The sequence below is a fragment of the Mesoplodon bidens genome (genome assembly GCF_964165515.1).
Source record: "Mesoplodon bidens genome assembly, chromosome: 1".
Taxonomy (NCBI): domain Eukaryota; kingdom Metazoa; phylum Chordata; class Mammalia; order Artiodactyla; family Ziphiidae; genus Mesoplodon; species Mesoplodon bidens.
Genome location: NC_138176.1, coordinates 73,720,150 through 73,734,190, shown reverse-complemented (window position 1 = coordinate 73,734,190; position 14,041 = coordinate 73,720,150). Strand labels below are relative to the sequence as shown.

The window sequence follows — 14,041 nt, the reverse complement described above, 5'->3', positions numbered from 1 at the left end:
AAGGTAATATTTCAAGTTGTGTTTTCACCCTGATTCAAAAAGAATGAGCATCAATCATTAAACATCATCAAATACCAATACATTACCCTTCTATATGATCTCTAAATTGACACAGATCTAAAACCTCCATTAAATCTGTTGAAAATTATTTTTAAATCCTGCAGTCTCATTAGAACTTTTCACTACACATAAGAACTCTGAACTTTATTTTTTAAGCCATCAACTGTTGCACTCAGCAAATGATTTAAACTATGATTTCAAAGAGGGCACTTTAAAAACTAAAGACTTTCTATACTAGTCACTTTCTATAAGGGACACAGGAAAGAAGGCTTAGTTTTGCCTTTGTTCAAAAGATTTTCCACACAATTAATATGTGTTGATATAAATTGCCTAATTGAAGAATGTCAGTTTATGGTTTGCGGAAGAAAATGAAAATAAATTCTGGTTCGAAATCACTTCTTAGGAAACAAGCTGCTACTGCCACCTGGGGGAGGTTCTTTCTGCTTCATTCAAGAAAGCCAAATGCGCTTGTCAGAGAAATAAACCCCTTTTGTGTTTTCTTTGTCATATCCACACAGGAAGAAGACTTTTAAACTTTCTGCCCATGAAGTCATAAAGCATTCCAGATGTCTCCAAAATTCCTTCACACAGAAATACATACTTCACAGACTTTTTGAGAGGTACAGGAGAAGATGAACCAGAATATAATGATATGAAGGTTTCTACAACTTATAAACTAAGAAAGTATGTTGGAAAATATGGGTTATATACTAAAAAGTGGAAAAATCAAATTTAATCTTTTAATAACAAAATAAAACCCCAATTTTTAAGCAAAATTTATTTGGCCTTAAGTTATAGTTAAGTACTCCTTTTCTGAAATATGTTATCGTTAATTGATATGGAAACTGTATGTGTTGATATAATCATGCTAGTGATCACATCAAATAATAAATTTTGATTGCATGGAAATAGCCAAGAGAGTTTTCTTAGAGAATTTTTGAATTTATGAACTAAATAGTGTTATGAAGTCAATATCTCTTGCATATATATTACATATTTGTTGAAACTTTTTCATGAAGTAGTAAATATGTCAATTATAATGGAAAAAATTGTGATCATTGCTTTTCAATGTCTACTTTCTATTTAACACTTGCCAATCTTGCATTTCTTTAGGCTGTAAGATAAATTAGCAATTCTCTTAAACAAAGAAGTTAATCCTGGAAACACAAGTTTCAGGAAGTACCTATTGCAGTTACACATCTGTCAGGTGACATAAAAAACTCAGTGCTGATTACAGGAAGACAACTAATCATTTATAGAAAGGATTCTGGTAATAGATTAACTAAATAAAATACATACAGTATCAGTCTCAGAGTGGTACAGTGACACTGCCAGAAGGTTGAAGTTCATAACTGTACCAGCTTGAGGGAAGTCTGTGGAGAAAGCATTTTTAAGATTGGAAAAAGTAAGTGACATAGAGCAAATCGGTTGTGATTCCATAATTAATTCTTGAAAAAAAAATCACACATCTAATTCAGGAGTAAAAAGAAATCTGAGTGTCTATGGTGCAGCTGACAGAGCTGAATGAGTTGGTGAGTTGGGGTCACCTTCAGGGACCCCTAAGGTGAGTGTCTTTTGTATGAGGGTGTGAGGTTCCTTCAACATGTTCATATTAGGGTCTGGAGTGAGTAGGGTGAGGGGTATCAGAGGACAAAAAAGGCCAGCGGTACATAAAACTTTATAGTTGAAGTACAAGTTATAAGCAAAAATAATAAATATGCAATATTAAATGTCTTTATTTCTGAATCAGCAGATTGAGTACATTTGGCAATTGGCCAGTAGCTCTGCCTTATCAATCTAATGAAAATGATGGATGACCTTAAAATGCTATAAGGGGCTTATGTTCTGCACAAAAATAACTACAGTTTAGGGGTGCTGTAAATGAAATAGATTCTCCCCAGGTTCTCCTGCCTCCTAACTGAACTGCACAATGTGTTGGCCTTTCCTTTCTTCATTGAAGAGCCAATACTTAACTATGATGAACCAAGGAGATGTTTAATTATTTCATAACAGATATTACAAGTAGTTCTCATTTTCATCAGAATGTTGCCTAGTTGTTAAAAAATTAGTAAACAGGAACAGAAGTCTTCTTTAATATTATTCATGTTTCATAGGACCAAAGCTTTCAGGAAGTCAGGAAAGATAATTTTTTGCAGATGCCACTTGTATATTCAAAGGGTGGGGAGGTAGGGAGTGGGGAGGTGCAGAACGTTGTTTAAAATGCAAGAAGGGCCATTTTTTCCACTGTACTATTCCTTCTTCTCCTCCAAGAGTGAATAATTTTCAAATATTGCTGCTACCTTTGTTCCTGAACTGAGAGACCTCAGGACCCCATTTCTAAACCAACTCACCTGTCACATTGATAAGTTAACATATTCCTCCTAAACATGGTTTATACCATCTTCATGTAATTTTTTTTCTAATTTTCCTGCAATTATTGTTTCCTCCTCCCTTCCTTATCTGTATTTGATTTCTCTCTCCTCTCCCACTGAAAACTACTAGTATTATTTCCATTTTCCCTTTGTCACTGAGGGGTCCCCACTTCAGTGGAGAGCTCCTCCATACTTTAGACACTAAGAATAAGGGGAAAGCAAATCAAAGTCAATACTTGGGAGTGCTCTAGGCCAGGTAAGAAGCCTTACATTGCGGGAGTGTAGAAGCCTGACTGCTTATGCTGAGCCTTTGTTTACCCACAGCCATGATGGACTCCAATAAGATGACCATCAACTTGGTCCTCTTTGGCATGACTCAAAGTGGAAAAAGTTCTGCTGGGAACATTCTTCTTGGAAGCACTGACTTCCACAGCAGCTTTGCTCCATGTTCTGTGACCAAAGATTGCAGTCTGGGCCGCAGTTGTCACGTCCACAGCTTCATGCGTCGAGGGGGCCAAGAGGTAACCCTGCAGGTCCAGGTGCTGGACACTCCAGGTTATCCACACAGCAGGCTGAGCAAGAAGCACGTGAAGCAGGAGGTCAGGGAGGCCCTGGCACATCACTTCGGGCAAGAGGGTCTGCACCTTGCACTGCTGGTCCAGAGGGTGGATGTGCCTCTATGTGAACAGGAAGAATCTTCCCCAGTCCAGATGATCCAGGTAACAAAAAAGAGGCAATTACACTGATGACATTATTCCCATTTGAAGGACATTATCTTAATAGGAAAGAACTATGAAAAACTGGTTAAAAGAGTAGTTTTTTTTTTTTTTTTTTTTTTTTTTTTTGTTACGTGGGCCTCTCACTGTTGTGGCCTCTCCCCTTGCGGAGCACAGGCTCCGGACGCACAGGCTCAGCAGCCATGGCTCACGGGCCTAGCCGCTCTGCGGCATGTGGGATCTTCCCGGACCGGGGCACGAACCCGTGTCCCCTGCATCGGCAGGCGGACTCTCAACCACTGCGCCACCAGGGAAGCCCAAAAGAGTAGTTTTAAAGCAAGTTTAAAGCAAGTAGTTTAAAACAAGTGCTGGTCACATAGAAATAACTGGTAAAAATTACTTGATTTTTCCCACCAAGAGTCATTTTTACAATTTCCTTTAGAGGAATTCAGTCATTTTGTAACTGGGTCATAGAAAACAAAACAAAACAAAAAAATGAGATACTGAAAATGAGATACTGAACTTCAGAGGTTAACTAAGTCTCAAACCCCTAAGAACTGTGAATCTGATTGATTGTCAGTGTGGTCTATCTGCATCAGAATCAACTGAGCTGTTAAAAATGCAGATTCATCCAAGCCCTACTGAAACAGAATGTCAGGAGTAGAGCTTGCCTATCTGTATTTGCATAAACTTCCCATATATTTCTCTAAAACAGTGAAGTTTTAGAACCACTGAACTAAAAAAACTTACTTGCACCTATTCAACATCAAGGGACAACCTCTTACAGTTCACCATAAATGGGGCATTACTGTCTGATTCAGTCACTGAACACTGAACACTGCTGTATTGAGCACCAGTACAGAGCTTAATGACTGGTGAGTAATATATGAGCCCTGGTCTCAAAAAGCTCACAGTCTAGAAGAGACAAATAGATAAACAAGTATAAGACAATGCATTAAGTGCCAAAGTAGGGCAATGTATAACTTCTCAGTGAAGGAGGCATCACTGAGACCTACACCACGGTAAATATTCAGGGGAGATTTATACTTTATTAACAGGAAAAAAATCAGGAATTTCAGAAGCTTTGCTTGTTTCATCATCTGTAGGGTAACTGCTCCATGCCAGCCATGAGAAGATCACAGGGACCTCAGGGTGAACAAAAATAACATATGCCACTTTTGACTAGTGGTTCATCCCTGTTTCTTTGTTCATTTATTCAATTTCTTGATTCTCCAGTCTGGGGCCACCCAAATTTAACTGCTGGACTTGACTAGTATTATTCAGTAGCCTCATTAAGTCACTGACTCAGAGAACACATCTCTCCTAGAAGCTTCACAAGTAAACTACATGAAGAATAGAGAGTAGACATTTTTAATTCAAAATGAATTTTTTTGGCCCCATCTCTGATTATGCTCATGCAGAATCTGTTACACTTAGAAAAACAGTATACTTTGCTTTAAAGAAAGATATCTTCCTTTAACTAGTAAAGGCATAAGGTTGTTCTAAATGACAGACACACGTTTTGTTTTTCAGTAACTGTGCATGTTTCTAAAAAAAAAAAAAAAAAGCCATATGTGTAATCACAAGAAACTAGCGGAAAAAATTAGGGTGACAAGAGTATAAAAAATAATCCTCATCATCTAACTCCTGAAAAATCAAGGACATTCTGTACAAAAGCAAAGAAGAAGAAAAGAAGATGATTGCAATTAAGAAACAATGTGGAATCTAAGAAAGCCCATAAACCACCCCCCAACCAATTAAAGCCTGCATTTCAAACAATATTTCTGGTAGAAATCAAGTAGGGCGGGGGGCGGGGGGGGACCTGCAGCCATACAGTCAGTGTAATTTTTAAACAGTTTTAAAAATTTATTTAAAGTTGCTATTAAATAGACATTTAGCTTAAGCTATAGATGGATGTAACCCACTAAATTCAGTAAATGCATAAATAGTTCTCAAAAACTAACCTGACCCTTTCCATATGTCTCCAGATTTTTCTTCCTGCTGGTCCAGGCAGGATATTTTAAGAGACATACATTTTGAAAATAGATTTTTTTCCAGTTTTAGGATATAGAACAATATTGTAATTCCCTAATTGTTTTTTATGCAAGTGAATTTGATTCATACATGTCTCTGATCCTTTTAAATGGTATTTGGTATATAGCCTTCTCCTCTTAAAGCTGCCTTCCTTACGTCAGTGGCCAATTCAGGAGTTGAAGGCACAGGGAAGATGGGCTAGGGAAAAACTCAGATCCAGAATATTTTTTTCGAGAATAAATAACTTCTGTCTCCCGGGAGAACTCAGCAGCCAAGATTCAGTAATCCTCAGAGGGGCCTCGACACCTAGGAGGCACTGCAGTCCTATTCTGGGCTTACCACCTTGAGCTTTGGTTGAAGATTGCCTAAGCACAGGCTGGCTGTTTATGACCTTCTTCCTGAAGGTGCCTCAGATACTAGTGGCAACCATCTGGATATGCTCACAGATTGGGAGGGAGCAGCTGCAGAATGTCTGAATATTCAGCAGGACCAGCAGCTGTTAGGAAGGAGGTGTTGCTAAGGTCCTCTGGTTTCAGACACACCCTGGATTTCTCCTTCCTGTCTCATGCAAAATGGGGAACAGAACATCTGCCTTCCCCTCTTCCTTTCCCCCTTTCTGGGGGCACTGATGCCTTCCATGGAAGTAGTCTGCAAGGCTAGTGCCAGAGGAGTGACCTCTTTTTTCCTGTACCTCTCTGTTGTCTCTTTAAATATCTTTCAATTTGTGCTCTAATATTTTAGAGGGGTTATAAGCTGCCAACTGTGACAACTGAAACAGTTCCTCAAATGATCCCTTTTTCTTTATTTATGTTAGGCCTTCATTAATTTACAGTAAAATGGTGGAGATGTCAGTGAGTCATCGCCCCAAAATTGGGAAATAAAGGGAATGATTCATCTGAATGTTATCTATCATTTTAATTTTTTTAAAAATCCCCCAATAATAGATCAGAGCATATATAATAAAGTCACCTGAGGGAAAGTGCTAGCATGCAGCCAAAGTGCACGAGGAATTGAATCCAGGAATTGACTAAATTCTTTCCATGATCATGGTTATCATGTATATATTATCACTGTATATATTCAGGCTTCAAGCATGTATTTTAATTTCGAATGAACTCAACTGCTGATGTTATATATGGGTGTACACAGGAAAGGTTCAGAAAGGCCAATGTAAGGCCTGAACATACTAAACAGAGATCATGGGCTTAGGTGTTCTATAGAATTCAGTTGATATATAAGCCTGTTACAGTTCTAGGTATATGACTATAAATGATACTGAGACTTTCTTGGCTTCAGTTCCTCACTTATAAAATGGGGATAATTTACCTAATTGAAGAGCTCTGAGGGCTATATTTAATAAATGTAATGTGCTTGGCATTGTGCCTTAATTACAGCAGGTTCATAGTAGGTTTGCAGAAAATTGCCATTGTTTTTATTGCCATCAGCACTACCTAGATTGTGATGAGTACTTATTCAAATGAACTACTAGATATAAGCAACATATTATAGATGCTGTTCAAGTTCCTACTTAGCTATTCGCTTTGTAACCTTGGGTAAGTAACTTCTCTAAACTTCAATCTTTTCATTGGTGAATTGGGAAAGATAATAGTTTACTAGGTTACTTTTGGAATTAATGTCATATTAACATAATAGTAAATTAACTCAGACACTGGCACATGGCAAGTGCATAATAAATGTTACCTATGATCATTGTGACTTTATTGTTAGTATTTGTTTTACCCTAAAATTGGGACATATTATTTGTAGCCTTCTTTGGGATTATTTTGATAGGCTTCAGAAGAAAGTAAGAGTGAAATAAAACTTACACGGCCCTGATTTATAGGAACTTCCTCATTAATTTAGAAAAAAATCTGGGAAAAAAATTCACTGGCTTAGTAATGTTAAACTAAGGAGCCCCAATTTAGTGTGAAGGACAGGGGTCCCCTGCCAGTCAAGGAACCTCTGTTACAGGCCGAAGTCTGCCAATAATCAGCTATGTGGCTTTGGCCAAGCCATTTAACATCACAAGGCCTCAATACCCTCATCTGTAAAATAAGGCAATTTTGACAGATGATCTCTAAGGTTGACTATTCTCTAAATCTGATCTAACGAGGCTTATCATTCAGCTTTGGCTCTCTAAGAAGGAAAATGTGGTGCTCTAAGTGGGAAGAGAATAAGGGAATAGCATAAAATATAAAGAATGGTCCTTTTTGTCCTCCTGATCCATGATAATTTTTTTCTCAGTTGATGTAATAGTTGGCTTTTTTTAAAGTTTCCCCTTAAAATGTCCAGATGCTATGATTTCATCAACCACAAACAAGTGGGGCAGGGCTGGTGAGGTCCTGGGAAAATGAACATAATTCCTGGAAAACAAAGTTTATATCCTAACTAGTTGTCCCAAAAGGACTAGATGGACTCATACCTATTAGCACTATGAAACCAAACAACTCATTGTTGATTGTAAAATTTCCATCTAGCTTAGTACTATATTTAAATTATTAACACCAGAAACTTACATTAACTTATCTTTCTTTTGGATTTTTTTATGTGAGGTATCAATCAAATGTGATTATTCTTTCTCTGGATCCATAAAGAATGTTTGGCCGCTAACATGATGACTACACACCAAGTGACACTACACTACTTTCAAATATTCAACTATTTGCTGGCCAAAAATCAATCTAAAGAATATAAGCTAAATCAACCATTCTCTTCTATTTTTGGCAGTAATTCAAAAGTGCAATTTCTCTCACAGTTTAGGACATGAGCATCCTTTCATAAATATCAACACGTAAAAACTTTGCAGTGGCTGAACACATGGACTTAAGTAAGTGGTGTCAAGCTTACAAATCTATTATCCTTAGGCGCTTTAACTCATTTTTCCCGAATGATATTATGGTTTAAGGTACAGAAGATGTCTGGTGGAGACAAAGAGGCAACATGTTAATGTTACAATATAGAAAGCCAGGAACTAAAAACACACTGTGAATTTTATGCCCTTTAATGCAATAGGTACTAACCTAGCAAGAGGAGAAGTCTATGTTATAATATATAACTCAGGAGAGAACCACTTGAGCCAAACGGTTTATTTAGCATGAACTTTTATTATGGTGATGTTGTAAAAATAGTTAATAATAAATATAGCCCCTGCATCAACCAATACCCAGGGAATAGGTCTGGGGGTAATACTCAAGGGGTTAAGGACAGTGGTTATTTATTAACTTGTATTAAACATTTCAATATCCTGACAACCAATATGAATGCATCAATAATGTGCTGAGTGAATACCAGGTCTGGCTCTAAATTTGAGAAACTTCTAGAGACAAGAGTGATGAAGGATCAATGGTTGTATAGAAATAAAATCCCAATACTATACAATTCCCAATAATGCTCAATCACTTTCTTTACTTGGTATGTCTTTACTGCCTGAGAACTCCTTTGTTAATTCCTATGCTCGAGGCATCATCACATGCCAGAAACGTTTTCTGACCCCTCCCTTTACCCCCACTTTCCACCTCTCCAATCCAAAGCTAGGCTAAATGTTTGCCTCTATAGGGCCAATATATTTTCTATCATAACACTTGCGATTACAACAAACTGAAAGTATTTTTTCCTGTCTGTCCCTCTTCCTTAGACCTAACTTTAGTTAGTAAAGAAGAATCTCCACTAGATATAAGCAGGAAATGTACCTGTCTTGTACCACTCCTTGTCCCCAAAACAAAGTAGACCCTCAATAAGTATTTGCAGAAGGAATAAATCCCCTAGAGTGCTTTTTAAAATTCACATTCTCAAGCTCCACCCCTAAAGATTTTGATGCAGTTTTAGCAAGCATCCCAGGTGATTCTGATGTAAATGGCCCAGAAATCTCTACTCCCAGAACCCAAATCTGATATATTTAGCACTTCATTAATTTTTCAACCGTTTGGATTAATTTGCTGGGGCTGTGATAAGAAGTATAATTAACTGGCTGGCTTAAGCAACAGAAATTTATTGTCTCTCAGTTCTGGACGCTGGAAGTCTGAAACAGGTGTTAGCAGGGTTAGTTCCTTCTGAGGGCTGTGAGTGAAGGATCTGTCCAAGGATTCTCTCCTTGGCTTATGGATGGCTGTCTTTATGCTCACCTGGTGTTATCTCTGTATTCATGTCTTTGTCCAAATTTCTGTTTTATAAGGACACATTGGGTTAGAGGCCCACCCTAATGATCTTAATTAATCGCATCTGCAATAACCCTAGTTCCAAATAAAGACACTTCTGAGGTACTGGAGATTAGGACTTCAACATATCAATTTGGAGAAAGGGGTTACAATTCAACCCACAACATGGTTTATTTATTTTGCAATTCTCTGACTTCTCTCTTAAAAGAAATGTGTTCTTAGAGTATATAGAATATATGACAAACTCTGAAGGTCTGGTAATTTTGCTATGTCCCTATTAGCTAAAATGAGATGTTGACATTGCACATATACTTTGACTTATAAAAGAGCTATGTTCTTTAAAGGTTGGGTTAAAGTTTTGCTAATTTGCGTTTTAAAGGCACATAAGCATATGCCAATTAAAGTACTTCTTTGAAAAATTCTTTTGTAAAGTTCAGAATCTTTCTGTTTAAATAATCATTCCCTAATGTACTGATTTGGAAATGTCTGAGGATTTTCTTGAAGCAGGGCATTTCAGGAGAGCTAGAAATATACAATTATTCTATGGTATAAACAGACACATTTTGAACAGATATGAGGAAAAATTTTGGACCTATACTTTGAGAGAGTCCCTCTGAATACAAAATAGAAAGTGCAGATTACAGGCGAATTTGTGATAATGAACTAGAGTAGAAAAGTTTTACAGGAAAGTGCAATTTTGTGTCCCAAAGATTAAATTTCACAATTGAGGACTCAAAATTAATAAATAAAACCCTAAACCTTCTATTTGAGATGATGGTGAGGGTCTAAATTCCAAATTAATACAACATATTTATTGAGTTTACAACTAGAGGCTTTGATATAGAAAGACATAGACTTTGCCTTCAAAGAGGTCATAGCCAAGCTATAGAAATAAATGTGAAAATGAATAGCTCTGATAAAAGTCAGACTGTGTTAGGAGTTATAATTGGTAACCAGTCTTGAGATGTTTCTAATTTAAATATATTGTCCCACAGTTCCTGTATTTTCATATTAGATTTACATGTCCTGATTCTTCCTTCCTCCCTCCTTCCCTTCTTTCTTCCTGCCTTCCTTTTACTTTCCCGCTCTTTCCCTCTTCTCCCTTTCATCTTTTTTCAGTTGTTCAATACTATAAATATGAATCTATATTCATTCAAAAGTTTCCCAAACTGCCATTCAATTTTTTCAAGATCTTTATAAACTAGAGTTTGTGTTAATGCCTCTCTCTGTTTGTACTCAACGTCTTTATACATCAGTTTCTCCATATCATAATGGTATCTCCCACAAATCACCACGTTGAGCTTTAAAAGAGATAAAGTATGTAAAGCGCTTAGCATAATATCCAGCACTAAATATTAGTTGTTCTCCCGTCTTTTTTTCTTTTAATTATTAGATGTTCTGGATATTTCTTGTTATGTTTATTCCTAAGCATTTAATACTTCTCATGCTATTATAAACTGGTAGCAGCTTTGGAAATATTTTTGTTATGGGAGTGTTTGGAATGGAAGGAATTTTACTGTCACATTGTCATGATTTCATATAACTTTGGAAATATTCAAAAAAGTTAAATGGTTATTTCTAGATGCCTTTCATATTGCGGGAGCAATCTGCCATGTGCTATTACTTCTGCTTTATATCAGCTCATTTTCACTAATCAAACAAGAATTTATTACATGACCAACTTCTACATATTACTAAACAAAGGAATACCAGTCTGCAGTGTTTTTCACCCACATTAGAGGAAGTCGCCCGATAAACTGGCTTTGATTCCAGGTATGTGAAGAGGATGCGAGTCACAGTAATATTTTGTAGTTGCTCCAACTTACCAAATGTATTTTGATCTTAGCATTTCCATTACATGTCATCTGATTAATTGACAGATTGTAACCAGATTATGTAATTATAAATCCTTAGAAAATGTTTTCAGTGATGATGATAACACAACGTTCCTACAGAAAGAGATATGACAATTCCCTTGGGCAAGGTGCTCTGACAAAAGAGTTCAGTGGCTCTAAAAGATTCAGGTTGACAGGCAAGTATAAATGACTGCTGAATGTTGCAAATGTAATTAAATCATATGCAGCATTGATAATATTGCAGTTTTGAGGCTGTATATACATAAATTATAACAACAAAATAAAATGGAGAACTAAAGCCTTTTTTTAAAGAAAGCCCACCCATCTCCGTCCATGTGCTTACATTACTTGACCCCATCATCATTTCCATTATATATTCCAGCTTTTAGAAACACAATGAGGGACAGATCTATTGACTGTGTTAAACTATAATAACTCTTCAGCTCTTCTTTGAGAAATATAGTCCAAGGCAAATAGTCATTTAACTTCTCTCTTTCAGGAACTTCTGGGACATGCTTGGAAGAATTATACTGCCATTCTTTTCACCCATGCAGAAAAAATGGAAGAGGCTGGGTTCAATGAAGATGAATACTTACATGAGGCCTCTGATACACTGCTAACCCTGCTAAATTCTATTCAGTGCAGATATATTTTCCAGTATAAAAAAGGAAACTCACTTAATGAACAAAGACTAAAAATCTTAGAAAGAATCATAGAATTTATAAAAGAAAATTGTTACCAAGTTCTTACCTTTAAATGAGATTTAGGTGAAAGGAAAAGGGCTTTAGGTTTTAGAGTCAGCAACCTGGTTTCAAAAGTGCCTTTGTTAGCATGAATGTGGACCATCAGAATTTCCATGTGCTGCCAGTGAGAGTGTACATTGGTAAAACCACTTTGGAAAACTGATAATTAAAAATAAGATTTCTAAGGCAAATCCTGTGACACAATAATTACACTCTGAAGTATATATCCAACAGAAATGTATACATTTGTGCACTAAAAGACATGTATGTACAAGAATGTTCATAGTAGTACTATTCATAATAGCTAAAAACTAGAAATTATCCAAATGTCTACTAAGAGTAAAACGGATAAGCAAACTGCGGTATATTTAAACAATGAAATATTACACAGTAATGAGAATGAGCAAACTACAACTGCATGTAACAAGATCAATGAATTACCCAAACAAAATGTTGAAAGACAGAAGCCAGACATAAAAGAATACATACTCTATGATTCCATTTGTATAAATTTCAAAAACAGTCAAAACTAATGTAATTTTAAATTCTGACGTGAGAAGTGTTGGAAGTCAAGTTACCCTTGGTGGGGTGGGGGGGGATAGTGAGTGAAAGCACACACCGGGGTGGCTTCTCAGATTCCAGTAATGTTCTATTTCTTGATCTGGAAGTTGGTTTCACAGAGTGTGTTCCCATTAGGAAAATTCGACAATTAAACACTTCTGACTTACGAACTGTTTACTATATATGTTACACTTAAATAAAAGTTAAAAATGAATAAATTATTATCTATATTTTCAAAACTTGCTCCGCTGCTTACTTGATCCTAAAAACTTAAACTTGTGAAGGCCTGTTCCTCATGTGAGATACCTACTTCATATTTACTGTAATGATGAAACAACTGAGCACATATTAGACGCTCAGTAAATGTTAACTTCCGCTTCCACTTTCATATAACCCCTGGCTCCTATTAAGGCTTGGAAATACAGGTAAAAGCTCAGAGCCGAACCCTGCAGCAGAAATAACTGTTAACAATTGTAATAACCAAATATGAATAAAGCTTTGACTGAAAAAGAGGCTTCCAGTCTACCTTGAAGGTCGGTCAATTTGGATTAGTAGAGAGATCCAGGATAATCTCAAAGGCAGCAGTGAGGATCGAAGGAAAATAATTCTAGTCAATCGTAACAGCCAAGTCCATCCACAAGTCAGTATCAGATCACCCTCAGGTTTAACATCTGCACATGAGCATCTGCACATAAGATTCTTTCCTAAGGTAGTCCCCAATTTACAAACAGCTTGTTTTCATAAAGTTAATTTGTAAATTGCTTTTTTAGTGTGTATTATACTTTATTTTCCATTAAAAACAGGATTACAGCTTGTGGTTGTTCTCCCAGACTAATCCTCAAAAGTGTACCTAATGTTTTATATTACCTGAACTTCTAGTACAAATTTATAAAGTATTTCTAAGGGAAAGCATAATACAAATTCCAACTTGAAACAACATCTCTATTTCTCTGCACGGTCCCCGTCTATCATTGTGGGTCCAGGATTGGAAAGTGGGAGCCTCAACAATTGGGCTGAGTTTTGGAAGTTAAGTAAAAATTGACCCTTCCCCAGGGGTTAGTGGCTTGGTGACAGAAAGTTGAAGTTGAGAAGTTGAAACTGCAGTGACTAGTGAAGAGTGGAAAATTCATGTTATGAGTTCTTCATGTTCTTCATTCATGTGATGTCAGCTAACTCTTTACTCTTTACACAAATACTAGTTAGCTAAAGGAAAGATATGTTGTGCAGAATCATTAAGGATTCAAGATCTCTGAGGCTGGACTAGTTTTAATGAGTAACAGAGCAAAGGTACTTCTAGTTTCAAAGAGGAAGACTTCTGTGATGTTTTTCCCTGAATTATTTATTTTTAAATTTGTATATATATATATATTTTACATAAATCTCTGAATGTGATCATATTACATATTTGACTTTTCTTTAGTCATCTTATATTTTGCTTTTTTCAGTAACAATTTATGTAACTATTCCTCTATTGATATGCATTCCAGTTTTCTGCCAACAACTATTCTTGTACATATTTTTAAATATAATACTGACTTTTCTTCT

At 36.4% G+C, this 14,041-nt stretch overlaps 1 protein-coding gene across 1 annotated transcript; it reads left to right on the top strand.

Moving 5' to 3' along the window:
* Nucleotides 1–2,113: 2,113 nt before the first annotated feature.
* Nucleotides 2,114–12,080, top strand: GIMD1 (GIMAP family P-loop NTPase domain containing 1). Its single transcript, XM_081233201.1, has 2 exons — nt 2,114–3,151; nt 11,692–12,080. The coding sequence occupies exons 1-2, from the start codon at nt 2,732–2,734 to the stop codon at nt 11,950–11,952; spliced, it is 681 nt and encodes a 226-aa protein (XP_081089327.1). The 5' UTR covers nt 2,114–2,731; the 3' UTR covers nt 11,953–12,080.
* The last annotated feature ends 1,961 nt before the right edge of the window (nt 12,081–14,041 follow it).